Raw genomic sequence first — 27,190 nt, forward strand, 5'->3', positions numbered from 1 at the left:
TAAAAACTATTAATTTTTTTTGCATTGCAGCTTGTGTTGTCACATTAGCTAAATTTCACAGGCAAAAAGGTCCATTGTCTGTTGATAGCAATGAGTAAAGCACACCTCCCAATTCTACATTCCCTGCACATACTGGGTGTTTTGAGAGATGTGGCTGTGTTGAGGTGCCGGGGATGACACTGTCACTCATTGTGTTTATTTCTCTAAGCTCTCATGGTTTCGGTGTCAGGGTGTCATGACACCTGTTTAGATGCGTGTCTGTGTGTGTTTACGATAGGGCTGATGTCCTGACACGTAGCCTATAAAGAGACGAGAACGATTGTGCAGCTAACACTTGAGGACAAGGTAAGTATAGAACGGACAGGTTATAAAAATTCAAGGCTGATTCTTATTTGCAGTTTACTACAGATAAAACTGCATTGCCTAAGTGGCAAATATAGACTGAAAATGATAAAAATGTATTTATATTCATGAAAGAAATTAGTCGGACTATGATACAATGTGCATACTAGAATAACAAATGACATTTTAATGAGTGCTCATGTCCCAAAATGAGATCATATTTTATAAACAGACATTCAATATATTCTCATAAACAGTCTCACACATTGGCAGCTGTAACTTGATCGGTCTGTTTGCTCTTTTCCCCATCCTCATTTATGAAGGAAAGACTACATTAAAAAGCCTTTGTGATGTAACTTTATAGGATAATAAGTAACAGTATTGTCTGTCTGTTTACTTTATACAAGTTATTCCTCATGTGTTCCTCTGGCCCACAAACAAAACACCCAAGAGCAAACTAAGAAACGTTCTACTTGCTTTCTAGGATCACTTGATTAGATGTTTATTTGTTCGGTCTCAGTTAGGCAACAGTACCAGCCCACTGTTGTCTTGATTCTGGGACGTTTGGAAATTGGCTTTTGTTTTTTTGAAAAGTGTGTGGTTACAATCATCTCTTGTCAATGACGTAATGTAGTTGAACACGAAGGATCAAGGTCGAGATAAATGAATTGCCTTGGCCCTCTCCTGACTATGGAAGCCAATTTCCGGCACATAAAAAAATTGCTTTGGTAAATTATAATTATGACTTTTTATGTCATATTCAGTCATGAGATTCTAAATAAAAATTTAAAAAATTCTAAATAATTCTAAATAATCATTTAAAAATTTGAAATTACGAGATACAAAGTCTAAATTATAACAAAAAGTCTAAATTGTGAGATACTTATGATACTTTCTGTGTATGAAAAGAAAAAAAACCTTTGTCATAATCATGTATTATGTCATAATTTAGACTTTTATGTCTTAATTATAACTTTTAATCTTGTATTTGACCAAGCCAATTTCCATGACTTGAAAATTATAACATATTATTATAATATAAGAGTAAATGAAAATACAAAATTTAGTCAATTTTTGACTAAAAAAATATAAAACCATTTAGTCAATTTTTCATTGACTCTTTAATTTTATAATAATATGTTATAATTTTCAAGTCATGGAAATTTGCTTGGTTGAATGCAACTAATGTTTTCCATTTAGCTAATTTTCTATGAAACACTATCAGTGGATATTTTTTTTGAAACTCTCTCTCTGTCTTGAAAATAAAAGCATCAAATTATTTTATTGCTAGCATTTTATGCATCCTAAATCCAAAGAAACTATGTAAAAATATACAAATATGTAAATACGGTTAGCTCACGTTGGGAAAACTCACTCAACTTACTTCAACGAGTGTTTTGTCTGGTAAAATGTAAGAACGTGGTTAAGGTGTTTGGAAGCAGCGCCCCCTTGCGAGTAAACGCTGCAACATGACCGTTTGAAGACTTTTTGTGGCCGTTATTGGCCACATCATGGACACATTTCATACAGTAAGCAATGAAAGATGAAACTATTTAGTATAGCAGGAAATTTTATTTCTATATAAGCACATCAACTATGCAATATCACCAACATGAACAAAGTATGCCCTTTTTAATCATATAGAATATTTCTCATGACCAGCATAGGAAACATTTATGAAACATATCCAGAAATATGTAGTTTTCTCTCTCTTAAAGAATAAAGACTCTTTCATTTCAGACTCAGATTACAATAAACAATAAAATACTATTTAAATGACATTTGGTAGGAAAATAAATATAAATTATTTTCATTGTACACTAATAAATATTTCTGCCCTGCCACAAAAAGCTGGTTAGGGTGACAGGTTTCCCTTTTCCAAAATTTGTGCTAATATTTAGCTTTCCTTGCATTAGGCCATATATCAAAAAATCAATAAATATTAAGAGTCTAAAACATTTTTATGCTATAAATGACATTGGCATGTATATTCAATGTAACCCAGTTAAAGAATCAAGCAAAGATTTCCGTTGTGTCCCATAATAAAACTACATTCACTAATTATTCATTACCGTCTTCTACTTATAAACATCAGCATAATGCATGATGCAAACAGGTAGTTGTGAATATTGTGCGACTCTAAGAGCTTCCATCAACTGAGCGTTTCTTGGCGAAGAGGTGCGTGGGGTCCCTGTTGCGCAGGTTGGGCTGGATCTTGAACATGGGAGGCCAGCGGAAGCTGGTGTGGCCCTCGATCACAGAAGGCCCAGCGGCGGCAGGTTCAGGTGGACAGGGCTTGTTTTGAAGCAGCTGGAAGAGTGTGGTCATGTCAGGTCCCAGTCTGGCCACCAGCCCGGCTCGCACCACCTCCACGGTGTCTTCATCACACTCCATCAAGCTCTGCAGAAGTGTGCTGTAGTACCTGCAACACCAAAGTATGATGCATGAGTATGCACTTTTGAGTACGCTTCTTATATAAAGAAATAGTTAACTCAAAATGTAAAATTCTGTTATTGTTTAAAAAAAAAAAAAAAGGTTGTTGTTTTTTCTGAGAAACATACATTTTACTTCTAGCCATTGCAGTTCAAAGTTTCCAAAAGTAGGCTATACCAACAATGTAATAAGCTATTAAAACACCATAAAGCACCATAACATAATTTTAACTTAAATTTTGGCCTGTTCCTCATACAAATGTATAATTTGGCACCAGAAGAATTCAAATATGGCACACAATATCCACCTTATTTTAAAACATTTGCAACTTTGAATGTCTAAAGCTTCTGGTGTCACTGGCTTTTAAGCTGTACAAAAACCAAACAGCCCGTTATGCTTCTTGCTATGGCAAACTTTTATTTCGTATCATATATTTGATCATTTTAATGCATTATTTTAATGTACACTGACTGAAACATATAGAATAGTTCTTCTAACGTTTACTGTACTTTGTTATTTTAATTAATGAGTCGGAAGTCTTGCACATTCACAGAAAACAGCTTCCTGCAAAATAAGGTGGAGAGTGTATTATAGCATTTATTAAATTATATTGTACAGTATGTTGCATTAGGACTGTAAAAATGTGAAAATCTCATATTTATATTTTATATTTTGTCACTTTATTTTTTTGAATGTATCTTTGGTTTAAAGCAAAATTGCAAATAATAAATAAATAAATAAACTGAACAAATCCTTTCCCTTTAAGTCTAATATGGACCAATCACGCATGCCAATCAAGTTCACGCGCTATATTACCTGTTTGGGAAGTGGCTGGGCACCTGGACCACGTCCCCGATGGCCTCAGGATTGGATTTGGCCACTTCGCAGATGTCAAGCTTCTTGTAGCATTCCTCCTGCACTTCAGCAATCATCTTCTGGAAGGTGGAGCAGCGTTTGATGGTCTGGAAGACCTTAGTTGTGATACCTTTGGCGATGCACGTGATGCTTTCTTTCACAAACGTCTTACCCTGTAAAAACAAACAAAGAAACCCGATTATAACTTGCACTGCAAAGCAAACGGAAAGTGAAAAGGCATAATTTTGACTCACTACGGAAAGGGTTAATGAGGTTTTGTACCTCTGTATTAAAAATCGCAGCAGTGTGGAGGAAGGCGTTGCAGATGTCATGCATGCCGTCAGTGTCGCAGGTCGAATTCTCCAGACATGCGAACGCTGCACAGCCCACCTGCAGAGCTCCGTTCAGACAGCGGGCAACCTCAGCTAGAGAAGAAGAACAAGTTTTTGTGAGGTGCTTTTATTCAAAAGAAGTGTAAAAGTGGACATTTTTTTCTAGATGAGCAGTCCTGAATCTGGACATTTGCCCATGCATCCTCCGAAAAAACAAAAGCATAAAGAAGAGAATACTTACTGGGGCTGTTGGCAGAGAATCGTGCTCGTCTAGGTTGTGCAGGTTCTTGATCTGTCCCAAATGCAGATGCAACCAAAACAAGGAGCAAAACAAATCCGCTTTTCAGGAGCATGTCTGCACTTAGAATCAAAACTAGGATAAAAACACAAAACCGTTTGCTGATTCTGTAGGTTTATGTTTCAGGTGGATGACCGCCTCAGCTTTATACAGATCTTCAGCTGAGCTTGACGGTTCATAAACCCCTACAATCACCAATCAGAACGCAGGATCCGAAAGCTCAGACTTTCCATCTCTTTATAAATATTCATGGACGGATGGTTAATACCTGCTATGATCTTATCTCCAGTTGGATGTTTAAATTATTTCTGTGTGTTCCAAAAACTGTACATCAGGGCTGGACTGGGACAAAAAAAAATCAGCCCTGGCATTTTTTGGTCTAAATGGCCGACCATTAAGATCTGAATCGGTCCAGTCAGACATATGTATATATATATATATATATATATATATATATATATTTGGATACCAGAACTTGGCGAATACCACTTTACACACTGTGTGTGCTTATGTGTGTGTACTAGTTTAAGTGGACCAGTCAAAGTTATGACCTTTTGGTGAGACGTTCTTAAAAGAACCTTTTTTTCTTAAGGCTGGAATATACTACACGATTTTGCCATGATTGTCCTCTGATTTACTGTATGGTGAAGTTGATGCAAGTTTCCAAAAGTCGGAGGCAGTCTGCAGATTTGAGTTGACCGATTTCATAGAAAATCATGTAGTGTATGATGATGGTTTCATCTGATTTTAGATCACATTGTTTTCATTCGTCACGCAACAAGACGCATGTTTCTGCGTGAGTTTGTTGTGATCGTAAAACAATGCCAGGTATTCCTATGTGACTGTTACAAAGTCGGTATGCCCAGTGTTTTAAAATCTGTTCAGATGTTAAGTCGTGAAGTCACCAACTTTAGTGTAAAGGTCCCAAGAACCTTATTAAAACACAAAAAACCTTTAACGTGATGGAAAGATTGGATTTTTGTTAAAGACTCTTCATTCATTATTCAAACCTAAAATGTCAAACCAACCTTTATTTAAAAAAAATAAATAAATCAGATTTCTTAGAATTCTAAATGATGTTTGGTTTACATTTTCAACTGGAGGATCTTGTTGATTCAGTAACCGTGTAGAAGATAAATGACATTTCCCTCAGGCAGGTCACTCTCAATGGCTTCTTTGTTGAAAACAACTAACGTATGTTTGGTTTGGATTTCATATAACTGTGATTTTGGTTATGCACATCTATCTCTCTTGTTTGCTTTCGGCTGCAGTCCTAAAAGTTGAAGAGTTCAGGGAGTTTTGTTAACACCTGGCACAGGTAATTGTGCTAAAGGTAGCGTATGAGCGGTTTTTGACAATGCCTAAGGACTTCGTGAAAACCGACAAATGTAGCTTGTCAGAACTGGCCATGTTGTTAATTAAACATCTGTTCCCACCGTTTGCAGTGCTGGGTCTGACGGAGGAGCGTTTATCAGCGTCTAATCAGTGCATGTTGGAAAGGCTTTAGAGGAAGTGATGTTTTTCAGGTTGAATTTCATTAGCCTCAAGAAATTTCCTCCCCTAAAGGGTTAATTACACTGATAATGATCAGAGCGCTCACTGGTTTTGAAGGGGGCTGGAGACAGAGCTATTTTGGGTTTTTATTACCTTTGTTCACACAGACATCTGTCTGTTACTAATGAAGTAGTGCAGGATAGTCACACACACACATCTTAACTGAATAACATGAATGAGTAGTCTAAAGAATAAATACACACACACACACACACACATACACACACACACACACACACCGTAGGCCTTTAATTTTCCAATTCTCCAGTGATACTACGAGGAAATGCTCATCAATTATTTGTCCTTCACGTGACAATGAAGTCATTTTTCTGACTTTAGTCAGCTTACCTGAGAGATTTAGGGAAAAAGCTCAAATATGAGGCAGCAGGTATGAAGTTTTAAGTGGTAATGTTATCTTTTAAACAAAAAATGTAAATGTTTGTAGCTAAACCTCAGTTAATTCAACCTGAGAAAACATTACCATTCAATCAGTTTCCAAAACTGAGGAAGGAAAATATTCATTAAAGAAAGTGGGCTCCAAAAGTCTGAGATGATTTAGGAAATCAAATCTGGAAATAAACAAAGTTTTAAGATTTTGTAAAGTAAAATAGAAAGTTATGATGCATATGTTTATAAATGAATGAATAAATAAATATAAAAATAAATGTAATATAAAAATATGTAATATAATACATAATACATTTATAATTTTTATAAGTATTTTTGTCCTATCATGTCACTAATCAAGTAAAAGAAATTAAGTGACATTTAATATGTGAGCAACATATTTTCCATTGAAGCACTGCTGGATATGATGGATCATTAGTGCTTTCACAGAAAAATAAAATAAAATTGGTTAATAATAATAAGGGTTCACAGGCCTAATAAATAGTAAACACTGTAGAAATTATGAATCCAAATTTTCCAATTCAGTTCCTCACTCTGATTGCCATGCAATATTTTATATCAACTGAAAAAAAGTTTAAAGCATTTTAGTCTGACTTTTAGACTTCATTGATGGCTTTAATTATATTAACGCCAAACACACATCATGACACTGTAAGCGTATCTATTAAGATTTAATATTAAGTATTATTATTTCATTAAAGTGAGTGTACAGGCGGGCAAACAGGTGCACACGACTGAAGATGGTGGAAAACGCATATATAAAGATTAAGTAGATCATGTTTGTAGTCAAGAAGCTTGAGGAAGTTAAAGGCGTTAAATCGAATTCTCCTCAGCGTTTGTGTGGTGCGTCAGATGGCGCTGCTACATGCGGAAGAGAAAGCAAGGAACACCGGGAATGTCACGAATCGGAAACCTCCAGCCGTCGCGCTTCTCTGCGCATTCAATCGGTGTTTTTGACTCAGATGAGCTCAAGAGCTCAAGGGCATGGGCTGGTAACATGGGTTAGCGGTAAACTACGCTAAAATAATTCTGTATCTTCCGCGTCTCCGCCGGGAAAATGAAGTGTATGCCCGTTTCGCTTCAGGTGCTCTCCGCATCAACCGGGCATTTTATTACCATCATCTTCATCTCTAAGATCACAAACGACTGCCAACCTGATGCATTCTTTCAGTTCGCTTCGGTAAGGTATTTCGCGTTCATAAATGCATGTGCTTGCGTGTAGGCTACATTAATTGCCCTCTTGAGCATTACATTACGGACGCGAGAAGTATTACATAAGTTCAGGATTGAGGCTGTGACTTAAAACCTAGTGAGCTACCTACCTAGACAGTATTTGTAGGCAGCGTATTTTTTCATCGCGTTCTGAGCGCGTCTAACAATGCTGACGTCATACTTGACTCTGATTGGTCATACGCTTTGGCGTATAATTTTTTTCCCTCGCCAAACTGGACACTTCGCCATTGTCCATAGCAACATAACTGCCATAACTTTATTTATTAACCATATTTTTTGAGGGATATTTAGAAATTGAGACCCCTGTTAAATCTGTAAAGTTGTAGCAATTTTTATTTATTTACTTATTGCGAAAAAGTAACATTGTCTATGTTGAGAAACAATATTTGAATTAATTTGATATTTTGCTGTTGTTCATAGAAACATAACTTTTGAGATGTATTTAGAGAGGCAGTCCCCAGCTAAAGCAGGAAAAAACATTGTTATTAGAGTTTTAAGTTACATAATTCTTTTGGTAATAGTCTATAGAAATCATAATATTTTCTATGCAGAATAATAATAATATTTAATTTTGTTGCTATGATGTCATGGACTTCTTTTTATAGGAAGTTTAATGATTCTGAAAATTATCGCTGAACCGGATATTTCACTGTTGTCCATAGCAACATTGGTGCTACTTTTATTTTGCTGGTTTCTTTTGAGAGACATTTAAAATGGGAGTCCCCAGTTAAAGTAGGAAAATATTGTAATAAGACTTAAGTTGTCTCCATTTTTCTTTATTTTTGAATTCATTTTGTTGCTGCGATGTAAATGGACTACTTTTATTACTTAAATTGGACTCCCATATATTTTGCTGTTATCCATAGCAACAGCACTACTTTTATTTTTATCATAACTTTCAGAGAGATATTTAGCAAACTGAGCAAATAATTGCTTTTACAATTATGAAAGAATAGAGCAAAATACTGCATTGCAGCTTATTGTTATATCAAAAATTTTAATTGCCATTTAATTTTATAATCTTTTATCATTTTGTATCTGAGGACATAAAAAGTATATCTTTACAAATATAATTTAGAGTATTCTTGATTGTGCAAAGAATTAATTTGCTTAAACTTGACAAATTTCTTGCATGAATTCTTTTTTTATCCATTGCTTTTAGGTCCCAGTTTACAGATACTGACATGGAGTATGAGAGGCCTAATGTCGAGACCATTAAATGTGTGGTGGTGGGGGACAATGCTGTGGGCAAAACACGTCTGATCTGTGCTCGGGCGTGTAACGCCACTCTCACACAGTACCAGCTACTGGCCACGCATGTGCCCACTGTCTGGGCCATTGACCAGTACAGAGTCTGTCAAGAGGTCTGGGTTTTATCTTTCCACTCATGACACTCCAGAAGTATTATAACTTCAATCCAGTTCCAATTTAAATCCAATTCTCTTCTGGTTTTGAAGGTTTTGGAACGTTCCAGAGATGTCGTGGATGATGTCAGCGTGTCTCTTCGATTATGGGACACCTTTGGCGACCACCACAAAGACCGCCGCTTCGCTTATGGCAGGTGTGTTTGTGGACCACATCTTTCTTAAGAGGTATTTTCAGTGTTTTCTTGAGTGCTTCATCTTGTATCTGGACACTAGGTCAGACGTGGTGGTCCTGTGCTTCTCCATCGCCAACCCCAATTCTCTGATGCATGTGAAGACCATGTGGTACCCGGAGATCAAGCACTTCTGTCCTCGTGCTCCAGTCATCCTGGTGGGCTGCCAGTTAGACCTGCGTTACGCTGACCTGGAAGCTGTTAATAGGGCACGGAGACCTCTTGCCAGGTGAACTGTCAAATATTTGATCTTTGACCCTTTGATCACAGATTAATGTAATTTAGTGGATACACTAATTTCAAATTTATAGTCATTATTTTTCTGGAAAAAAGGCCAAAAATATTTAATAAATATAATATTAAAAAAATATATTATTTAAAAATTATATTTATTTCTGTGGATTAAATTAAAATGAATTTAAAAATGTTATTACAATTAAAATAGATAAAAATACATATTTTCGTTGAAACCATTATAAGGATTTAGTAATGACAACTTTTATGTGAAATATAATTTTATTATTTGAATATATTATTTAAATGTATTTTGTCTCACTTTTGATCAATTTAATGCATCTCCTCTGAATAAAAGTACACATTTTAAAATATTAATACTGCACACAGAAAATCAATAAAAATGTTTTTAACTGTCTCTATATTATAAATACCACCTGATTCTCTAAATTGTAAATATGAAATATTCTTTTATCAATATTATTGATTGGATCTTCAGTGTGAACTGGACGTCATGTATGGGACATGAGACCAAATATGTAACATTCACATTCACAAGATATTGTAGCACATCCTTTTTGTCGACATTTCTCCATGATCCCATTTTACAGACCCATCAAAGCGAACGAGATTCTTCCTCCTGAGAAGGGTCGTGAAGTGGCCAAAGAGTTGGGCGTGCCGTACTATGAGACCAGCGTGGTGGCTCAGTTTGGAGTGAAGGATGTGTTTGACAATGCCATCCGCGCAGCTCTCATTTCACGGCGCCACCTGCAGTTCTGGAAGTCTCACTTGCGCGACGTCCAACGGCCCCTTTTGCAGGCGCCTTTTCTGCCTCCCAAACCTCCTGCGCCCGTTATAGTCATCCCGCCGCCCCCGTCCACCGCCGAGGAGCACCCGGGCCGGCTGCTGGAGGATCCACTGTGTACTGATGTGGTTCTGGTCCTCCAGGAGAACCAGCGAATCTTTGCTCATAAGGTCTACCTCGCCACAGCCTCCTCGAAATTCTACGACCTTTTCCTCCAGGATGTGAAAGCCGAGGCTGACTGTAAGCTACCCACGGGACGGGAGCCTCCGGCACGGGCTGCCAGCTTTGACATGTGTGAGAGCAGTGATGAAGAAAGCAGGGTCAACCTCAGGGCCTGCATCAGTGACGGGACTCTAATTGGCGCAGTCTCCGATGGGATCCTTGAGGGCGGACGCGGGGGGCGGCTTTTGTCATCTTTGGGTCGGGCTTTCGTCAGCATCAGGAGAGAAACGGTCCAGGACCCCGTCACGTTCATCTCCCGGCTGATGACGGTTGTGGACATGGACCCCTCTGTGTTGCTCGGGCCGTTTCGTGTGGTCATGCGTTACCTTTACACGGGCCAGCTGGACGAACACGAGAAGGACCTGATGCACATCGCACACATCGCTGAGCTGCTGGAGGTGTTCGACTTGCGCATGATGGTCGCCAACATCCTCAACAATGAGGCCTTCATGAATCAGGAGATCACGAAGGCTTTCCATGTGCGACGGACCAATCGGGTGAAGGAATGCTTGGCTAAAGGAACTTTCTCAGGTTACATTTTTTTCTCAAATACCATTTTCAGTGAAAAGAAATCTGGATCGTTTTTCTTTTCTGTTAACATTTTTCTAGACTTTGTTTAAATGGTTAAATTCATTATCTTCCACCTTGCGGAGATCATAGGGTCGTACTCAAACCTGTTTTTCTGCAATAAAGATTTCTTTCTTCATATCCCAGATGTGGTGTTTAAACTGGACGATGGTCCCGTTCAGGCCCATAAACCCCTGCTCATCTCCAGCTGTGATTGGATGGCAGCCATGTTTGGTGGGCCTTTTGTCGAGAGCTGCACTAAAGAGGTGAGTACTGCATTTTATGGATGTGACCCATTCATGTGCAGCATTTGTAAACATCACTTTGACAAAAAGAACATTTGGTGAATTGTGTACTTCCACTTGTCCTTTTGACCTCAATATTTGGCAACAATATTACACTTGATTCTTTTAGTAGTGTCCAGATGTTAACATTGTACAAGATTTTTCTCTTGACTTGTTGTGGTTCCACAGGTATTTTTCCCAAACACGACCCGTAGCAGTATGCAGGCGGTGCTGGAATATCTCTACACGGGACGCTTCTGCTCCAGACCTGACCTGGACGCCATGGAGCTCATTATTTTGGCTAATCGCCTGTGCCTGCCTCATCTGGTCGCCCTCACAGGTCTGATGGTCGATTCTTATGCAAATAATGAATATAAGAATTATCAGGGAGCAGTTAGTTAATTTAAAAAAAATTTATCTTCTGGGATTTTAGATAAAATGTATAACCTGTTGTTCAAAAGTTTGGGGTCTGAAAAGTTTCTGAAAAATAAAATACAGTTAAAATGGTAAATTTGTGAAATTATTTCAATTTAAAATAGTTCAGTTTGAATATATTTTCAAATGTAATTAATTCCTGTGATCATCAGTCTTCGGTGTCACATGATCCTTCAGAAATCATTCTAGTATGCTGTTCTACTGCTCAAGAAACATTTCTTTTTATTATCAGTGTTGAAAAAGTTGTGCTGCTTAATATTTTTATTTTCAAAGTTCTTTGATGAAAATAAAGTTCTAAAGAACAGCATTTATTCAAAAAAGAAATCTTTAGTGACGATATAAACGTCTTTCCTGTCACTTTAGGTTAATTCAACGCATTCTTACTAAATAAACCATTTAATTTCTTAATTTTAAATAAATTTTACACGTTTTTAATAGCAGGGTAAATATTAGGATTTTTTATTTACATAAAATATGCAGTGACCCCTTTCATTTAAATGAATAATGATCAGAATTAAATGAAAAGAGCAGCATGGACTTTGTGCTAAACTTCTCCGTTTGTGTTGCACTGAAGGAAATAAATGTATGTAATGACATGAGGGTGAGAGAATGATTTTTGGGTTTAATTGTGTTTTGCTGCAGAACTCCATACAGTGACTGTTCTGAAGGAGGCTGCTGCTGTGGGCACGGACATCGACGGAGATGTGCTGGTATATCTGGAGATGGCTCAGGTAAAACTGCATGTGAAAACCACCACAAACTCCTCCTGCAGTAAATGTAGCATATATTATCAGTTGAAGAGTATAGGTTGTTTAATTGTTTCATTTCCTTTACCGATTGATACTGAATGTACTTCTTCTAATAATCACAGGTTTTTTAGAATTGTGTAGGAAATGATAGGTTTCTTGCAAACGTTGCAGTAACCCGTGTCCTGCTCTGGGATTTGGTGTGGAGTCAGACACATTTTTGCTGCATTCCTGTGACCGTTCACATGGTTTTTTAAGTCATGCCTGACTGGTCAACGCTTTACTAAAGACTCTCAGAAACGCTGAGCATTTCATGATTAAGGAGCTCTCTGCCATAAAGTGGGATCCTGTAGATGACTGCTGATGTAATAATGAAACTAAATGGTATGATTTATAAAACGCATTCAACAAAGCTTGAGTTCCACGGTTGAGCTGGTATACTGTCTGACTGTGGAGAATGAGCTCACTCACAATAATGTCATTACAAACCCAGATATTTATCACATTGCTCACTTGTTTGGTGAACAGGACATAAAGAAACAAAATGAAAAGTTTTGGTTAGAAGAAATCTAGGAACTTTGACGTTTCGCAGAAGAAAGGGTTTTTCAGCAAGGATGCATTAAATTGATAAAAACGGAGAGTAAAGACATTTTTGGTACAAAAGATTTCTGTTCTTTTGAACTTTCTATACATCGAAACATACTGAAGAAAATAAAATGATAGAAGCTTCCACAAAAATATTAAGCAGCAAATCAGCATATTAGAATGATTTCTTAAGGATCATATGATACTGAAGACTTACGTTTATGATGCTGAAAATTCAGCTTTAAATCAGAGGAATAAATTACATCTAAAACAAATATTCAAATAGAAAACAGCTATTTTAAATTGGAATATTATTTTAGTTTTTATGGTATTTTTGATCAAATAAATTCAGAAACTTCTTTTCAAAAGCATAAAAAACCAACCCCAAATTATGAATGATAAAGTCTGTGTTTTTTGAAACAACTTGAGGGTGAATAAATGCTGATTAATGTTGTCATGTGGTTTCAGTTCCACTGTGCCTACCAGCTCACTGATTGGTGCCTTCACCACATCTGCACCAACTACAACAACGTGTGCCGCAAATTCCCCAGAGACATGAGGGCCAAATCAGCAGGTACTACATCACAGTTAGTTTTTATTTTTTTTATATTTTACATTTTCATTAACATTTTTGGTCAAGTTTTATTAAAGGGTTAGTTCACCCAAAAATGAAAATGATGTCATTAATAACTTACCCTAATGTTGTTCCAAACCCGTGAGACATCTGTTTATCCTCGGAACACAGTTTAAGATATTTTAGATTTAGTCCGAGAGCTCTCAGTCCCTCCATTGCAGCTGTGTGTACGGTATACTGTCCATGTCCAGAAAGGTAATAAAACATCATCAAAGTAGTCCATGTGACATCAGAGGGTCAGTTAGAACTTTTTGAAGCATCGAAAATACATTTTGGTCCAAAAATAGCACAAATTAAGACTTTATTCAGCATTGTCTTATCTTCCGGGTCTGTTGTAAGCGTGTTATTTTTGGACCAAAATGTATTTTCGATGTTTCAAAAAATTCTAACTGACCTAAATCTAAAATATCTTAAACTGTGTTCCGAAGATGAACAGAGGTCTCACAGGTTTGGAGGGTGAGTTATTAATGACATCATTTTCATTTTTGGGTGAACTAACCCTTTAATTTAGTTGTGATTTGGTTATTTTCATCAGTTTTTGTTTCTTAAAATACGCCTATATAGTTTTTTATGAAATTTGTTTTGTATTTCACTTTTCATTATCTTAATACATCAAGTTAGACCAACTGAAAACGTTGCCATGGTGTATATTTTCAAATGATTTTATATTATTTTATATATTTCAAGAAACTAAAATGTTTTTTACTGTTTGTTTACTACAATAACCCTGTTGGATGCATGTTCATTTGCATTTTCAGAGAACCAAGAATACTTTGAGAAGCACCGCTGGCCTCCGGTCTGGTACCTGAAGGAGGACGACCACTACCAGAGAGCTCGGAAAGAGCGGGAAAAAGAGGACTACCTCTCCCAAAAACGGCAAAACAAGCGTAAATGGGTGCTGTGGAATCTTCCACCCTCCCCTTCGAACCCCTCTTCATCTTCTTCATCGTCCTCATCCTCGGGCTCCTCTGCTATCATCTGAAGAGACGAGGGCGAAACCTTAGAGATGGAGAAACTGTAAGGTGCAGTGAACACATCCACCAAATATTTCTGGTTTCAGATCAACAAGTCGTGCTTTGACGTTCTTGGTGCTTGAAGTCCTGCACTTGGAAGTGTACAGGCATCACATGTGACATGGCCGGCAAGCAGGTCTAGATAAACGGTTTACCGAATGTGACTGTAGTAAAACACATAGACATTTCATCTTAAAACAAACAATGAAGAAACCTTGCTGTAATTTTGTGATGTAGATCAGTGGCTCTCAACAGATTTTGATTCACAAAATTAGACATCAAATGGCAAGGTAAAAATTTGTTTTTCACATAAAAAATGTATTGAATTGAACACTCTGGTTGTATATTATTTCTATACTACTATAGTATTCATTACCATTTTGATTCAGCCTTAATTTTTATATTTTCAGTTAATTTAGTAAATTTGTGATTTTTACCTTTTTTTGATACTTAAAAAATTATAAGTTTTCAAAGCATTTTTTAAAATAAGTTTTTTAATTGATATTTAGATTTTATTTGATATTTATGTTTATATATTTATGTTTATATATATATATATATATATATATTAGTTTGACCTCAAAAGAGATTTCTAAGATAGTTAAAATAATAGTATTTCAGATATTTTGCAATGCTAAATATTTAATAAATAATTTATTCATTATTGATCTACTAACTGAGAGCTACTGATCTAAAACCATTAAGCCTCAAAAGCAGAACTGTGGGAAAACTGAAGAGTCACCCAAAGAAACAAAACTAAACCAGTTTATACAGATCGCTTTGCATTTTTAGCCTATAATAATATTCTTGATTTTTAGCATTGTACCTACAATGACTCTGTGATTCATCCCCTGAATCATATCACGTGTATTCTCCTGATTATAACAGGCATGACCGTCAGGTGATCACTAGACTCTAGTGCTGAAATTAAATCAGAAAATGTGAGTTCACCTCATAATTGTGCCTAGTCATGTTATTCAGAGAAGTCATGGCGAGATGTCGATGCGTGTGTATATTATAATCAAGATATCCTTAGCAAAACTGAAGAATAAAAACATTTATTTGCACATGACGTTCAGGTCTGTTGTTGTTTTTATTCTGGAAATCATTCATATAAGTGTTTGGTCCCTCCGATCAGAACTCCAGGTCCCAGCCGGACTCCTCATCAGGCGGCGGCTCATCTGTGTCCTCAGGGAAACTGTCGAAATTACTCGTGTCCAAAGGTCCTTCCACCTGTGGCAAACAAACCAAACTCAATTTCTTTGGATGAAACTCACACACTCAGGACTGCAACTCTCTAAAAATATCTGGATTTATGAAGTCAACTAATACTGCTTTTTATTTATCGGAGATGACTAATTCATTCTGAACATATGTATTTTTCATATCCCTCCATGTTAAAAAACAGTCCATCAAATGATTCATTTGTCTTATTTGCTGGAGAATCTCACATTTGGTATAAACAGAGGAGTCAGGGTCCCTTCACGAATACCATCCCAGTTAAACCCCTCGAACCATCTGCAAGACACATTAAAACCAGCACAGCCCACACATCATGACTGTTAAATAAAATGCAGTACTGTGAATATGTAGTGATAAAGTCAGAGCTGCATGTATTGTCTGTACTTGTGTTTCTGGATGTCCTTCACGCCGTTCTTCTGGTTGCCGAGTCTCTCAGACGGATTGTCCCTGCCAGGTCATATGGTACACTTTATGGCGGATTTTCAAAATGTATAATCAAATATATATTGTGACGAGTGGGGCGGGGCCGAGAGCCGTGGGAATGGAGCGAGGCCGGGGGAGTGAAATGAGCGACACCTGCTCGACCCACCGATCTCAAGACCCACGGAGGAGATCGGTGGGTCGAGCAGCTGTCGCTCATTTCCAATCACTCCACCGGCCTCGCTCCATTCCCACGGCTCTCAGCCCGCCCCACTCGTCACACACACACACACACACACACATATATATATTATTTTTTTTCTTTTTGAAAATAAAATGTATTGATAAAAAATGTGCATCAATATATTATTTAAAATTTCACAATTGGAAGGCCTGAACTGCAATGTGAAAAAAGGGTGAAAATTTTGTTATTTCCTAAAAAAAACAGTTTTATAATACAAAAATGTTTTTTTTCCTCTCTCTCTCTCTCAAAAAACAAACAAAACCTTTAATTTAAAATGAACTCTCTCTTAATTTCTTTTCAGCATTTTAGTATCTCTTTAAAACAAAACAAAAATAAATAAAAAAAATGTTAATGTTTTTTTTCTCTCCAATTATTCACTTAAAATAAACACCTTTCTCTCTTAATTTTTTTCACACACTGCATTTCGTTTTTTTTTCTCTTTGATTTTTTTTTTTAAATAAAACACTGAAACCTTGTTACTGTATTGCATTAATCAGACACAAAGTAAATGTAATATTTCAACTCCAATCTTGCATAAAATAGCGCGAATGCAGAGGTGAGCCTCAACAAGTTATAAGTTATAAAGTAAGAATTTCTGAGTCTTTGTATTTCTGTAACAATTCCCCTCCCCCCTCCAAAAAAATTATAATTTACAGAATGATGTTATTTCAGCAGCTCAGGTTTCCATAATAAAAGAACAGTTTTTTTTAAACAGCCTTTCTGAATAGACACGTCTCTCTCTTTGTACCTGCACAGTCTCTTGATCAAGTTCGCAGCACTCTTAGTGATTTTCTTGGGAAACTCCACCATATCGATTCCTCGAAGAATAATGTTGTACGTCTTCATGGGATCTGACTCTGAGAAAGGTGGGCTCGAAGGGACAGAGGACAAATGGTGTTGAATGTTAATAATTAGAAGAGTTAGAGTGTGAACTTCGCTTCCTGGGATTCTGGAAACAGGAAAACTTAATGTTGTTAATAATGACATTAATAAATCACCAACCTTCCGCTCAGCAGCTCAAAGACGAGGATTCCTAGAGACCAGTAGTCGGCCGAGATGTCATGTCCTTTATTTAGGATGATCTCAGGGGCCACGTACTCTGGAGTGCCACAAAACGTCCATGTCTTCTTCCCCAAGCCAACTTTTTTAGCAAAACCAAAGTCCACCTAGAAAACAATGACTAATGTTTTTATTAGAAATAGACATATGCTTAAAAATATTGTAGACTAGTATAATGTATGGCTACAAATACATTTCATGACAAAATTAAACATTTTATTTAATATAAAAAAAGTATTATGGATATCAAATGTAGTATGTACAGTAATTTAATGTGTATTAATTCTATAACAGAAGTACATTGGTTTAGTGTTGTGATTATTAACTAAAACTAACGCTAACATTAAACAAACTTTAAAAAATCATTTTCATTAATTAAAGCTGAAATAAAATATAAGATGAACGCTTCAACTAAAATGAAGAACTACATATTTTAAGTACTGAAATTGCTAGAACCTAAATAATAAATGTTTAAAAGGAACAATTAAAGCTAAATAGAAATACTACAGAAAATCATTAAAATTTGAAAAAAATAAATAAAAATAAAGTTGCATTTAGTTGTTAAAGCTTAAAATAAAAAATAAATATTAGATGAACACTGAAACTTAAAAAGGTGAATATTCAAGCACTAAAATCACTGGAAGAAACTGAAATAAAAATGTGAATGTGTTAAATTGAAAGCTAAACCGAAATATTTTTTAAAATATTCAAATGTTTGTATTAATTAAAATAAAGCTGAAACTAAATAAAATATAAATATCAGATGAACACTTATTAAAATGAAGTACTTAAATCAATTTAAGTAAAAAAAAAAATTCAACCTACTACAAAAAATTTAAACATACCTATTACACATTTTAATTTAAAAATTAAAATGAAAACTGAAATAAATGATAAATATTACAACACTTTAAATATAAAAACTTAATTATGTTATGCTTCAATTAGTACTCCATTTTAGTTGAAGTGCTAAAACGCTAGAACTAAAATAAAAATGTAATTTGTTAAACTAAAATGAAAATAAAATAATAAAACCTAATGAAAAAGGAAAATAAATATTCTAATAGTATATAAATAATACTAAAATAACATTGCTTACAAGCTTGGCATATCCCCGGTGGTCCAGTATGATGTTCTCAGGCTTCAGGTCTCTGTAGATGATTCCACGGGAATGTAGAAAAGCGAGAGCTTCCACCACACATCCAGCGTAGAAGCGTGTGGTGCTGTCATCAAACGAGCCTCTGAAAACAGCCACACAACTTCCTGTAGGTCACTAGATCGGTTCAGGAGAATATGAGACAATACTGCGTGGGATCCTGATTAGTGGTCGACCGATATATAATCAAGGCCGATATATCGGCCGATATTTGTCATTTTTCAAATGAATCTTATGATTTGATAGAACGGTTAAACAAAGGAATTAATGTATACAAAAAGTATTTAAACGATTGCTTTTATATTAATAGTAACTTTTCTCGTTTGCCGTCAGCGTTAAGCAAATACACATTTATATAATTAAAACAAATCTTTGAATGGCTAATGAACATTTAATTTCACAAACCTTGCAAACTTAGTCGAATCCAGCTGTGAGATCTTGTGAAGTGTGTATTTTTATCCAGCATGATTGCGTGTTCTCTGTGTGACTGTCGGTCCTTGTGAATTAAATGCTTTAAACTTTAAACTCGTGATTTCAATATATGCTGCTCTTTATGCATTTGCACACTTTCCTATTCATGTCATTTTCTCTGTGTGCTGTATGTAAAATGAGGGTAACCCTGGCTTTATTTGAAAAATATGATTCCCAATGCACACAAACTTCCCAGAAAACGAAGTCCCCTGTTGGTTACAGTGTTTACTTCCTTTTTAATTATTTTAATTAAATATTTATTTATTTGTGAAAAATACTTTGTCATCTAGAGTATGTTTATTTTACACATTTATTTTTTAATCCATTGTTAAATTAATTCAAATTTCTTAAATATAAATAAATAAATAATATATATATGTATTATATACTGTATATACATGCTATAGGCCCCCCTGCTTTTCAAGATATCGGCATCGGCTGTAAAAAAAAAAACAAAAACAAAAAACAATATCGGTCCACTACTAATCCTGATACCTGTCTCTGAGCAGAGTCCACAGCTCTCCACCCAAACACGCCTCCAGCAGCATGTATAGGTACTTCGAATCTCTGAAGGTCCGATAAAGTCTGAAACATGTAACCATTATGGGATTACTATTGCATGCTTTTCAGATAAATACCACATGAGTCATAACATATGTAGAGCTACAGTGTCATCTGTCAACTAAGAGTTTTATTTCATTCTTTTAGTTACTATAATCAGATTATAATAATTAGAATTAAACTTTAACTGCCTTTTAAATGGATATAAGATATAATAATTATTGTATTGAATATGATATAATATAAATTATATTATAATAATATTTATAATAGTTTTAATTATATGTATTATACATTTTATTATAATTATAATCATTATTATAATCATTATAATATAAATTATTATAATCAAATTAGTGGTCAACAAATATGCTAAACTTTTACCGAATACTCTATGTAGCCTGATAATATACAGTTTACACTGTAATAATGATTTTATTAAAATTATTCACAATTAATAATACCAATATTAATAATTTTAAAATTATTGCTTTTATTTTGAATTATTAAATGAAATGATATATTGATAACTTATGGTATTTCACTTTCTTGATGTTCTAATTCTAATTTTGTGCCAAAAGGCTTAAAATAAGTTGCATGTCACTTCACAGACGGATAATTATGGCCACATAATTCACAGTCAATATGTACTTTGCGCCATGCAGGACAAATCTATTTATCTATACTATTTTTTTCTCCTTTAACAGAATTGAGCTTTAGGAGACCAACACGTGTAAACAATAACACGCATTTAAATGTATTGTGTTAGTGAATATAGGTTCATATGAAATATAGGTTTTTACTTAAAGATTGCTTTAGCGTTGCACATTAAACAATTAAATCAATCAATCATGTGACTATTGTGTTATATGATAACTTCCACTGGCACAGAACTGTACAGACCTGACAGTAAAAGGGCTGTGGGCTTCCATCATGATGCGTCTCTCTGACAGGATGTGGCCCTGCTGACTCGTGTCCAGGATGTGGCGCTTTTTCAGGACCTTCATGGCAAAGGAGCGACTGTGATCGTTCTTCAGCTGCACCTGTAGAGAATCAATATGAACACATGCTCTCAATATACTTCTAATCACCTCTACAGAAACATCGAACTACTCGTCTTACCAGCTCCACCCGACTGAAGCCGCCCACCCCAAGCGTGCAGATCACACGGACGTCACTGAGAGACATATTAGAGAAGAACGCGGCCTCTGCCTCCAACCTACGAGACATGTCAGTCATTCTGATTTAACCGTCTCTGATCGACTGATCTGAGGCAGCTCATCGTGAGCTTACCTGGTCTTCACCTCTTCACTCTCATACATCTTGTTGCTCATATTATCCAGTCCTCCGATCAGCTGCTTAAAAGACCTGTTAGAGTTGAGATTTATTAGCAGTCAGTAAATGTGACAAGACGGAGGAGAGATGATGTTATTAGTTCACTGACTGTTGTGATATTGTGATTGTAGAGGTTCTACTTTTGACTGATTATGATGGTTCTGACTAGCTATGATTTTGAGCAAACGTGGTTCTTAATATTTTGATTGAAATATTAATATTGATAGTTATGATTTTGCTTGTTATGATATTGTGGATTGTGATAGTTAAGATTAGATAGTGTCTGCTGTTTATGAATGATCCCTGATTGTGATTGTGCTGCGAGCTCCTCACTCTCTGTCCACAACCAGACATGTCACATCTCCAACAGCCGTTACATTTGCTGTACGAACATCTTCCCTGGGAAGAAAAGTGAAAAAATGTAAAAAATATTCTTAAATCTTAACCAGATTGGTTAGAATGAGAATTACAGCCCTAAAAAAAAGAGGTTTCTCCCTGACCCTTTGAGAGCCTGCTCTCCAAACCAATCCCCTGTAGACAGCGTGGACAGGAACACTGGCTCCTCACTGGCTGATTTCTGCTGGGTGACCCTCACCTGTGGGCCAAAACAGCCACACAACGTATAATAAATATTCTGTTCTACAACTCGTCTACAATTAAGGCTGCTTTCTCACCTGACCCTCACTGATGATGAAGAATGTGTCTCCAGTAGCGCCCTGACGAATGATGTAGTCACCATCACTGTAGTGAGTCTAAAGTGTAAAGAGAGTGAAAACAATAGAATGAAAACACTGAAGCTCACAAAGATCACATGAATCAATTCGTACATGCAGTGTTCAAACACTTTCACCTCTTCCAGAACATCTGCTACTTTACTCAGCACATCTTCAGTGAGAGTCTTGAAGGAGGGGACACTGACGACAGAATTCAGGTGATGGTATTACTACTATAGTATTACTAAATCTAAACTCTTGATTTTGGTTTCAGATGTCAAATTTAATTTGAAGGGAAATGTGTTACCTTCTCAAGAACTCCATGTAGTTCGAATGCTTGAGAAGACCAGTTCTCATCATGATGGTTTGGAAACCCTGTCGATCTATAGCCCATAGTTTGATATCAGTCAGGGCTGAAAGGGAAGAAGATGATAATGGTGAGGAAGGAGGAAATTATTCCTGAAAATGTGCGCTTTAATTCTTACCATGCAAATAAATGACACTACTAATTCAAATCCCTGAATATCTTGTTTTTTAAACTTTCCTATCAAGTAAAAGTCAAAAAGCTCCTAAAATTCACAAATTAAATGCATTATATAAATGAATAATAAATAAATATATCACATAACATTGCTTCCTGCGATTGAGCAGCCATATTGAGCATTGCATTTTTTTTCCCATTCAAAACTATGCGAGTGACACACATAGTCTTACGGGTGGGTGATATAGAAAAAAATATTCTATCATGATTTTTTTTTTTTGTTGAAATATTACGATGCACAATTTTATCACAATTCTTTGTCATGTTGGTTTTACTATTTTGCAAGTTGTCTGAACATTACAGCCAAACTAATTTCCCAATTATAAAGACAAAGCCTTTCAAGGTAACAAAAAAGAAAAAAACAGAATGGCAGATATTTAGGCCAAAGAGGGTGAAGATAAAACTCTTATTTCAGCAACACATATACAAATAAAACAAAAAGTGCTTTATTTTCAGGTACAGTAGGTGTATTTAGAAAGAGCATTCAAGAAATTAAATGAACAAATATAAAAATAAAACACTATATAATCCTAAAGCAACGGTGTTAAATTTCTTCAGTCAAGAGCAGTCAGTGATTTTTTTCTTTGTGTTTTGTTGTTTTATTAAGGTTAAAGGAATAGTTTACCCACAAAACAAACAAACAAAAAATCTGTCATAGTGTTTCATATTTATAGAGTACCACCATCACTCAAAAGTGGTTTTAAGCCTGAATGAGTTTCATTCTTATTCTGTACATAAATGCTATTTTGAGGAACATAACCAAACAGTTGCTGGTTCACAGTGACTTCCAGAGTATTTTTTGCTACTATCAAATTCAGTGTGGACCAGCAACTGTTTGGTTACCCACATTCTTCAAAATATCTTCCTTTGTGTTCAGCACAAGAACGAAATTGGTCAGAAGATTTGATGAGAAGATGAAATACGATGTGATGTCAAAAAGAACGTTGAGCCATTTTGGCAGAAGTGACAAACTGCAATCATCTTAATGCAAATTTTGTCACTGTTTTGGAGCACGCTGCTTTATAGATAACCTTAAGGCTAACATATTGATACTAACACCCAAAAAACGTTTTTTTGATTTCATGGGGACTATAAAGTCACCATATACGGTTCATTGAAGGCATTTCTGAATGCAAATAACTGAACGGGTACGAGCATGTTACTTACGCACATGTGGGATTTATCAACAATGATAGCTTACTCATGTGCATAAGAACTGCGTGGGCACATTTGATAAATGCAGATTTTCTTGTACTTAGGCACATTCTAAATTATATTCGTATAGCAAATTATAGAACCTTTTCTATGCACTGTTGATAAATGAGGGCCCTGGAATTTTACAGTCAAAAAGCCTTTTATTGAAATATATGACATGGATTACAACAATTAAGATCAGATGGATTTACTATAATTCTCTGTTCCATAATTCATAAACATGGACATGTGCAAATATAAATGTGGGCTTGATCCCTTCACCTCAAAACACTTATGTTCTGTACTTCCTCTCAACACGACTGACAGCTGCTGCTTTGAGAACTCTTCACATCCCACTCAAAGTAATTACTCTGCCAGCCCACCACACACAAACACTGTATTCCTCAGTAAACACCAATAAACTCTGGAGTCGTTTTATTAATACCTGCAAAACCAATACATAAATTCCTAAAAAACAACCAAAATAACTTCACTTTAAGCCAAAAGATTATTTGATGGCATGATTGTGATTAAATATCCTGCACATTCTATTTCCTGGCTTATTGTTCTTCCATTATGTATGTACAGTATATATGTGTGTGGGTATGAATATATATGTGTATATTGTTCAAAATAGCTTACTACAATAGTTACTGTACTTTTTTATAGTATGTAATGATTATATTGTTCCAAGTTTGCAAATTATTAAAATGAACAGAGTACCTGAATGACAAAATGTTCAATACACAACAGTGAACTATATACTCTGCACAGAATATTGTCTCCCATGATGCAATGAGTTCGACCTGATCTCCCACTTTCAGTGAGACAAAGACAAATGAACTACTTAAATGTTTTATTTTTCCAGACCTGATTTGTCACTCTAAACTACTCAAAAACCTGGTGACGCCTCTCTCTGTGAACACAGTACTCAAATCAAGCAGCAGCAAAAGAAGAAGAGTTTGACCAAGACTGAAATCTTTTGATGCGTCCCAATGTGCCTACTTATACTACGCCCTTAAAGTATGTACTCTTTTGGTGAAGACAAAGTACACACTTCTGAGTGTGTAGAAGAAGAGTAGGCAAGCTTTGGGACAAACTATAATGTCATGCAATTTCATCTTTAACAGTCCACTCTGTCGCCTAATTACACGCACCCCATCACTCTTAACTGATGTCAGTTAACATCCTCTACAATGAAATATAACACAGATAACATTAAAAAATTGTATTTTTTTACCAGATGAAATGTTGATTATTAGTAACTGAAACCCCTTTACCCTCTCTACTTAACCGTCGGTCGCGTACATATGGCGTGTTTGTCATTTTTTAATGCTTTTTATTTGCGTTTATAGTTCTGAACTGAATCCTTTGCCAAAGCGCAATGGACTGTGGGCAAAATTAGCCATTAAAATGTCCACAGATCCACACTTCAAAAATCTACCTGAAATAGTAGACCATACGGAGACTTTTGTCACGCTTTTCAACATACTATGCTTTGGGATGCATTTATTTTAACTTAGTTTGAACATTGTGACGCAGAGTTTGCTGCAGTAGGGGCTATGGACAACAGACTTCAATGTTCTGTCACTTCCAGTTCAATTGTTTTGTATATGCTTTGTTAAATATGAAGCAGTTTTTCTCAAGATGCCTTCAAAATAGATAGCAAAGATTATCATAACCAATGTGGACTGATATCTTTTTTCATTAACATTTAGACATAAAATCTGGATAAAACGTCTACCATAAAAAACAGCTAGCTAGTTTAACTGATTATTGTAAAAGTCCATAGATATCGCAATTATTTATTATGGCTGTTAGCACGTTCTCTGACATGCGGAAGCGATGAGACCTGTTTTCCGGGTTTGGTAAGGTGACATTCAACCCGATGAAAAACCGGCCCGATCCCCCTCCGCTCCCGCCGTCTGGCTGATTTATTAAGCAAGCACAGACACAGTACAGTATGATCGCATTTTTTTTTTCGTCTGGTTTTATGTTTAAATAATTTTCAATTGTTTAAATGGCTGTGTTTGTGTGTCCGTAAGTTTATGCGATGAGATGAGCAAACGCCTGAACACGCCAAACATCTTCAAGGAGAAACCTCCTGTCCAACAAAAGAGAACGTTATAACATGTTTTACTCCACAACATCAGTGTTTGAAATAACATTTAGTGATCTGATATGGTTTGAGGCAGGAAATATATTCTTCACTGTTGAATGGATTATAAATATCCATAATTAATTATGAAAATACCCGAGATGGCTTAAAGAACACAGATAAACTATATTCCATTTGCAGTCCAGTTTTTAATGTCCTCGTATTTTATCATTGTCCATACTGTGTATTTCCTGGAGTGTCATCAGTTCTATTATTTCTGTGATGCACATTTATTGCATATTTTCTGCTAGAGGCCGCCCTCTGGTGTCCAGTATGAATGAAACAGACATTAAGTGTTTAAAGCACTAAATAATGACCAATCCATAAAATAAATATATAAATAAATAATACCTCCCTCTCTCTCTTTTTTTTATATATATAAAAATGTATATTGAAGTAGACATGACAGTCCATGTTTTTTTTTTGTTTTTTTTTAAATGTTAAAAAATACTCTGATGTGCCAAGCCATGATAGCCGAACCGAAAAAATCTGTTTAAAGGTGTGTGTGTGACTGACTGCAGACCACTGATCTATATAATGTTCTCCATTATAGATCAGTAGTGCAGATCTGCTAACCTTTGTAAAATATTTAACATTAAATCTTGCATTTTGACATTAGCCATCAAGGAGCTTCAGGTAATAATGTCTTGGAATATATGAACCCTCCCCCAAACCCTGAGTCATTCTTTAAACCTAAAGTAGCTGTTGACATTTCTAACACCTTCACCCTGCTTTGTCACTCTCTGATGTCTCAATGACGTCAGATGTACATTGAAAATGGAGCAGACCTCTAACATCAAAAACAGCAAGAAATGAGAAAGCCCAGAAATAACTGATGGGGAGAAAGCAGACAATGAACGCAGGATGCTGTAAGAAACTGTTGTTCAAGTTATTTTATTTTCAAGCTATTCATGTAGCTGACCCTGAACAGCAGACACTGCTTGTCATCTTTCTATTAACAAAAGAGCGAGATATGACAATGTTGAGAAACATTGTTGATTTATTTTATTCTCTAATTATGTAAATCCAGCTTCTATTGTTGTCATTCTGGGCCACAAAATAAATAAAGCAATTTGCAGCACTTTTTGTTCAAATCTAGCAAATCTGTACTGTTTTGTAGTATGAAATTAAATGAAATGCTGACATTCCTAAATTACTACATTTGCCAAAATCTGCAGTATAAAACCAGAACATGTGACATGGACTAATATGTCCTAAAATGCAAATTTTCATCTTAAACTTCTATTGTGGAAAATATTTCACTTCTCAAGACGTTAACTGATGGACTGGAGTGGTGTGGACTACTTGTGGATTATTGTGATGTTTTTATCAGCTGCTTGGACTCTTATTCTGACGGCACCCATTCACTGCAGAGGATCCACTAGTGTGCAAGTGATCAAATGCTACATTTCTCCAAATCTGTTCTGATGAAGAAACAAACTCATGTACATCTTAGATGGCCTGAGGGTGAGTACTTTTTCACCATTTTTTGGGGGTGAACTATTCTTTTAAACACTAT

At 35.7% G+C, this 27,190-nt stretch overlaps 3 protein-coding genes across 3 annotated transcripts in view; 1 reads left to right on the top strand and 2 right to left on the bottom strand.

The window, feature by feature from the left end:
- Positions 1 to 1,894: 1,894 nt before the first annotated feature.
- Positions 1,895 to 4,373, bottom strand: stc1l (stanniocalcin 1, like). Its single transcript, XM_052607363.1, has 4 exons — positions 4,204 to 4,373; positions 3,913 to 4,055; positions 3,592 to 3,803; positions 1,895 to 2,764 (listed from the first exon to the last, which is right to left on the bottom strand). The coding sequence occupies exons 1-4, from the start codon at positions 4,313 to 4,315 to the stop codon at positions 2,482 to 2,484; spliced, it is 750 nt and encodes a 249-aa protein (XP_052463323.1). The 5' UTR covers positions 4,316 to 4,373; the 3' UTR covers positions 1,895 to 2,481.
- A 2,604-nt stretch (positions 4,374 to 6,977) lies between these two features.
- rhobtb2b (Rho related BTB domain containing 2b) lies at positions 6,978 to 15,649 on the top strand. Its single transcript, XM_052607354.1, has 10 exons — positions 6,978 to 7,402; positions 8,618 to 8,819; positions 8,913 to 9,016; positions 9,096 to 9,281; positions 9,898 to 10,844; positions 11,028 to 11,146; positions 11,354 to 11,504; positions 12,242 to 12,330; positions 13,399 to 13,504; positions 14,323 to 15,649. The coding sequence occupies exons 1-10, from the start codon at positions 7,380 to 7,382 to the stop codon at positions 14,544 to 14,546; spliced, it is 2,151 nt and encodes a 716-aa protein (XP_052463314.1). The 5' UTR covers positions 6,978 to 7,379; the 3' UTR covers positions 14,547 to 15,649.
- LOC128020724 (cGMP-dependent protein kinase 1-like) overlaps positions 15,620 to 27,190 on the bottom strand; it is a 28,723-nt gene continuing 17,152 nt past the window's right edge. The window contains exons 6-20 of the mRNA XM_052607355.1: positions 22,086 to 22,191; positions 21,916 to 21,979; positions 21,740 to 21,817; positions 21,566 to 21,660; positions 21,399 to 21,464; positions 21,024 to 21,098; positions 20,853 to 20,949; positions 20,634 to 20,773; positions 19,665 to 19,754; positions 18,642 to 18,783; positions 17,486 to 17,649; positions 17,232 to 17,354; positions 16,204 to 16,266; positions 16,029 to 16,095; positions 15,620 to 15,810 (exon numbers count right to left, since the gene is read on the bottom strand). Of these exons, the coding sequence (XP_052463315.1) occupies positions 15,712 to 15,810; positions 16,029 to 16,095; positions 16,204 to 16,266; positions 17,232 to 17,354; positions 17,486 to 17,649; positions 18,642 to 18,783; positions 19,665 to 19,754; positions 20,634 to 20,773; positions 20,853 to 20,949; positions 21,024 to 21,098; positions 21,399 to 21,464; positions 21,566 to 21,660; positions 21,740 to 21,817; positions 21,916 to 21,979; positions 22,086 to 22,191 (1,469 nt within the window). The 3' untranslated portion in view covers positions 15,620 to 15,711. The remainder of the gene's footprint in view (positions 15,811 to 16,028; positions 16,096 to 16,203; positions 16,267 to 17,231; positions 17,355 to 17,485; positions 17,650 to 18,641; positions 18,784 to 19,664; positions 19,755 to 20,633; positions 20,774 to 20,852; positions 20,950 to 21,023; positions 21,099 to 21,398; positions 21,465 to 21,565; positions 21,661 to 21,739; positions 21,818 to 21,915; positions 21,980 to 22,085; positions 22,192 to 27,190) is intronic.

The sequence above is a fragment of the Carassius gibelio genome, chromosome A10, assembly GCF_023724105.1.
Source record: "Carassius gibelio isolate Cgi1373 ecotype wild population from Czech Republic chromosome A10, carGib1.2-hapl.c, whole genome shotgun sequence".
Lineage (NCBI taxonomy): Eukaryota > Metazoa > Chordata > Actinopteri > Cypriniformes > Cyprinidae > Carassius > Carassius gibelio.

What these genes read in the sequence shown, in the direction of transcription:
- stc1l (XM_052607363.1), bottom strand. Translation starts at nt 4,315, where the DNA reads ATGCTCCTGAAAAGCGGATTTGTTTTGCTCCTTGTTTTGGTTGCATCT. An exon ending in CTGCGATTTTTAATACAGAG is followed by an intron (nt 3,804 to 3,912) that starts GTACAAAACCTC and finishes TTGTTTTTACAG; the next exon opens with GGTAAGACGTTTGTGAAAGA. An exon ending in CCCAGCCACTTCCCAAACAG is followed by an intron (nt 2,765 to 3,591) that starts GTAATATAGCGC and finishes TTGGTGTTGCAG; the next exon opens with GTACTACAGCACACTTCTGC.
- rhobtb2b (XM_052607354.1), top strand. Translation starts at nt 7,380, where the DNA reads ATGCATTCTTTCAGTTCGCTTCG. An exon ending in CATTCTTTCAGTTCGCTTCG is followed by an intron (nt 7,403 to 8,617) that starts GTAAGGTATTTC and finishes CATTGCTTTTAG; the next exon opens with GTCCCAGTTTACAGATACTG. An exon ending in TATATCTGGAGATGGCTCAG is followed by an intron (nt 12,331 to 13,398) that starts GTAAAACTGCAT and finishes ATGTGGTTTCAG; the next exon opens with TTCCACTGTGCCTACCAGCT.